Source organism: Camellia sinensis, unplaced genomic scaffold (genome assembly GCF_055761805.1).
Source record: "Camellia sinensis isolate YWXY unplaced genomic scaffold, ASM5576180v1 Unanchor10, whole genome shotgun sequence".
Classification (NCBI taxonomy): Eukaryota; Viridiplantae; Streptophyta; class Magnoliopsida; order Ericales; family Theaceae; genus Camellia; species Camellia sinensis.
The window spans coordinates 2530282-2535078 of record NW_028128988.1 but is presented as its reverse complement, the minus strand read 5'-3'; the positions used below and the strand labels follow the sequence as shown (position 1 = coordinate 2535078).

At 36.5% G+C, this 4797-nt stretch overlaps 1 protein-coding gene across 2 annotated transcripts; it reads right to left on the bottom strand.

The window, feature by feature from the left end:
* Nucleotides 1-925: 925 nt before the first annotated feature.
* LOC145814387 (DEAD-box ATP-dependent RNA helicase 13-like) lies at nt 926-2408 on the bottom strand. 2 transcript variants are annotated; one of them, XM_082911169.1, is made up of 3 exons: nt 2112-2408; nt 1632-1898; nt 926-1123 (listed from the first exon to the last, which is right to left on the bottom strand). In XM_082911169.1, the coding sequence occupies exons 1-3, from the start codon at nt 2260-2262 to the stop codon at nt 939-941; spliced, it is 603 nt and encodes a 200-aa protein (XP_082767295.1). In that variant the 5' UTR covers nt 2263-2408; the 3' UTR covers nt 926-938. The 2 variants fall into 2 exon arrangements, with proteins under 2 accessions (XP_082767295.1, XP_082767294.1); XM_082911168.1 differs by having other exon boundaries at nt 926-1126; nt 2112-2404.
* Nucleotides 2409-4797: the final 2389 nt, after the last annotated feature.

The window sequence follows — 4797 nt, the reverse complement described above, 5'->3', positions numbered from 1 at the left end:
GGTTAGAGAGATGGGGTTTTGCATCCACACTAAGTCATTGATTATGCAAAGAAGGTAACCGTTATAAATTTAATCTCTCTCTCTCTCTCTCTTTTATTTTTCTTTATTTTTCTTTTGGTTTTGATCAGCAACAAATAGTAGTTAAAAGTAAACATGGTCACTTCTGTGTAAAAGTAGAAAGCATTTTCTGTTTAAAAACCAATGCTTCACTCTCTGAACCTCATCAGACATTGTTTTATCTTCAAGATTCTTCATTGAAACTTCAACATCATAAGCCAACCTCAAGCATGCCAAAAGATTAAGTCAAAATAAAATCATAAAATCACATGTACCACAGCTTACAAATAATCTTAAAATTCTATATACTCCCAAGTCCTATATATAAAATTAATTATCTAAATCTAGGATAACAAAATCCTTTCCATCTAATTCCATATGACTTTTCTAAGAGAATGATCCCATCAAATATTCTAATCCTAATGAGTACGCCTTGTACACAAATGATTCATGGCACATGCTTTGATTTTAGCAGAAAAGAATATAAACTATCATGAAAGAATAAAACATATTTAGCACAAAAATCTTTAAAAACCAAATTATGAGAAAGCACCCCAAAAATCTTTGGAATTAAGCAGGTTTGTAAGAGCATGGGAACTATAATGATATCCCTCTCCATGCAATTAATAAACTACACCCATTTGTCAGAATAGTAAGCCCATCTTCATGTAGGCCACATAACCAAATTGATCCATGGTCACCTGTTTCAATTAATTACATGTTACCATTGTCCCATTAAGAATCATTGTTAAGTTCATCAACATATATCATAGAATAGAACTGATAACCAAAGGTGAAAAGATAGTACCATCAATCTTCTATAAGGGCAAATCAAATTTAGTTGTCATATCTAGTTGCTAGGTCTCTATACACACAAAACTCTAGCTTCGATGATAGACAGAACAGAAGCATGTTAAAATATAAGCTTTCTGTATTGGTGTTGGTTCTTTAAACCCAAGACTATATATTGCTTTCATAAGCAGGGGAAGTAGCCTCAGTTCATTCCAAGCGTAATATTCAGCTTCATCAACTGAATCTCCTTCAATATCCTCCTTGGGATCACTGACTTCTGTCACAATTTAATTTTGTAAAAAAAAAAAAACACTCGTTCAAACAGAATCCAAAATACAAACTATCTAACAAATTTAATCACTTTATGAAGCAGTCTGCACTATCTCATAAACTTAACTTTAAGATTGACCCAGAAATTGATAAGTGGCAGACTCATAACAAGTACATTTGTAGTGAATCAGAACCAAAATATTACCAAATCATTTATATATGAAAAAAGAGATCAAAACTTGTCAACCTTAAATGCATTCCCAACCCAAAGATCAATAAATTACCATTAATATGTAGAGAGACAAAAATATACCAAATTATGATTTATCTAGCACAGGAATGGATAAATACTAAAGCATTGACATGTTCAGAACAAAATCTATAAGAAACCTTAACCTCAATCTAATCAAACAAAATTTTATACTAATCCACAAATTTACTAAAAAATAAATAAGCAGAATTACAATTCTGACTCAAATTATTAAAAATTGAAGAGAATTCAAAACACTAACCAGCAGTTGGTTCTTCATTTTCCTCAGAATTCTTTGCATCCTTGTTCTTCTTTTTCTTCTTCTTCCTTTTCTTCTTTCTCTTCACTTTATTATCCTTCTCTTCACTTACAGCTTCAACCTCACCACCAAGCTCATCCTCCACTTCACTATGCTTCCTTTTTTTCTCATTTTTATTTTCTTTAGTCCTTTGTTTCTTGTTTTCTCTCTCAGGTTTAGGAATTTCCAAACCATACTCAGATTCATCAATCTCTTCAAGCGATAGAAAACCTACATTCACAACCAAAAAATATGTATATATCATCATCTCTTAAAATTTCCAACATCAACCCCTGTTTGGTTGCCAAGAAAATGCAGGAAACTAAAAGAACTCAACTGTTTAGAATTCTGAAGCATGTGCACAAAAACTAACAGAAACCCATAACGAAAAACAGCATGAAAACCCAAAATTTTCGTTTAATTGAAATTGAAAACTAATTGAACCTCCCTCGAGTTCGCTAGAGCCAACAGAGATAGAGAAAGGGTCGTCGTTTTCGGAGAGAGAAGAGTTCCATGGAAGCGAATCGAAGCGGTCGAGCTGTTCAAAGCCTTGTCTGGGTCGCTTTGCCTTGTTTGGTTTCTTCTTTGAAGCCATGACCAGAGCTCAGAGCTTACAAACACGGTCGAACGGCGACCCTTTTAGGGCTGTACGAGTGTTTTGGTGCGCAGTGTTTTGGATACTCGTGAAAATTAATAACATTACCAAATTTTTTGTTAAACTAGAGTTCCTTAAGGTTCACTAATTTTACAGAATTTTCGAATTGCTCAATCAAAACCTTGATTTTTAGTGAAAATTCCCAAATCAAAACCCTAGTTTGAATCTACAAACCTGGTTGAAGGGTGGAAGTGTTCTTTGCGTGAGTAAGTCTCTTCCGTCTCCTTTCGGCCATCTTCTCTCTTCGTCGTTACTTCTCTTTCTTTGTTCTTTTCTTCTGGTTCAGAGCTCTGTCTGTGTGTATTTTCTTTGTTCATCTTCTCCTTCTCACTCATTGTTATGCCGGTTGGGGTTTGGGTTTGGGATTTGGGGTCTAAAGAAGAGAGAGAGTGAGGGTTTTGAAGAGTTTTTGCAAAAGAAAGAGAGGAGGGTTTGGGATTTGGTGTCCGATGCAAAGAGAGGGTAGGGGTTTGAAGAGCTTTAGCAGAGACCTGAGAGAGAGAGAGAGGAGATGGTACGATGGAGAGAAATTTTTTTTACTCGCAAAAAATTTTCATTTCCCCCTCCATGTTTCAAATTTCCCTCCCAAATTTTTGGCAACCAAAAGACAATATTAGTCACAAAAAAGCTACCTTCGTCGACAAATTTTTTTAGTCGCAAAATCTCAATCAACGGCGACTAAAATATTAGTCGCTAAAAATATAATTTGGCGACTAATTTTTTTTGGTTGCTGAAAATAAGTTTTTGGCGACCAAATTTTTGGTCGCCAAAAAATATGTGACCTTTCGCAACCAAATGTGTAGTTGGTCGGCAAAAACATACCACTTTCTGCGACCAACTCATTTTTTGGTCGCTAAAATATAACCTTCTACGACCAATAATATTTGGTCGCCAAAATTAATGATCATTCGCGACTACTTAATATTTGGTAGCCAAATATCATTTTTTTGCGACGAAAATTTTTTTGGTCGCCAAAAATGGTCGCCAAATGTGTAAATTCTTGTAGTGTGCATTGGTGACATCATGCCACACTAGGCTTAAAACTCAGGTTAATTATTGAATTGTGGTCTTTTAACTAGGGAGCTTCGATGAATTTTAAAACATCATTGAGGCTTCAATGTTGTATTAATACATGATTACGTTGCCCAAATCCCAAAAACACAACAATAATCTTTCAAATCATTTTCATGGGCGTCATGTGTCTATATATGATTCTATACTTCAAGTCCCTTTCAGATTTGCTGATTTTTAAAAAAAAAAAAAAAAAAAAAAATCATCAATCCCTTTCAGACTATTTTGCAGAAATTTCTTAGCTCAAAATGACAGGCATGTCGTGGTCCACAAAAACAAATTTCTTTACCAATAAATTCAACAGTCTTGCGCAGATTCTTTAATCTGACCAAAATGCCCAAATATCCTACAACTGGTTCTGAGTTTCATGAATGATTCTCTAAGTTTTAAGAAAATATTGTTCTTTTAAAATTTTCATACACATTCAATTATTCATGAGAATGATGCATCAATGACATTTTTTATATTAACTGTGGGGATATATTTTCTGAATACCAACACGTGGCATGGTGACGCCGACGTGTCAGCCGAGGTGCCACGTGTCCTGGTCGTGACGCCGAGATGATCTCGGCGAGGCCGAGGTTAACTCCGAAGATATCGGAATCCGAGATAAACGAATAATGGACAAGAGTCCTAAGACGAAGAGGGGACTTAACCAAGATAAGGATAAAACTCTTAGGGAGTTTATCTTTATCTCTTAAAGAGTCCAAAGTAAGCACTAAATTGGAGTTCATAGAAGTCATACTTCTAGTAGGACTTGGATTGAGTATATTATAAAAGAGAGGCACCCCCGTGGGTCTAAGGTATGGAATTTATGTTTTGAGTATTAAGTTTCGCACTTGATTATCTTTGAGAGATATACTGACTTGATCGTCGGAGTGCCCCCGGGTGGAAGAACCACCGCCGGAGCCTTTTCTTTTTGTTACAGGTTACTGAAGCCATCTATTTTGCCTGTGCTCTCCAGTTGGTTACTAAGCAGGCAGTGTGATCAGATTTTCACCCACATAATTTGGCGCCGTCTGTGGGAACGAAGGAAGAATAGATGGCCAGTAACGGACAGCAGGAAAATATTGGGGATGACGCTCCCGCTAGGAGTGGCAGACCAATTGACCTTGACATTGAAGGAGACAACCACAATACAGAAGCCCGTTACCAGGGTCACAGAGAGAAAGACGTCATCCAGGAGGGTGACACGTCAAAAAGGGCAGACCAAGGAAAATACTACAATGAAGATAACCTCCAGGTATGGAGGGACAGATGCCTACGGAGGGATGAGGAAGTAAAAGAATTGGCGAACAAGTTGGCAGATCTTCAGTCAGTCGTCAACTTCATGATGCAGAATAATGTTATGCAGCCACCATACCCGCTGCAAGATACGCCGATGCCAGCAACTAACGCCCAGAA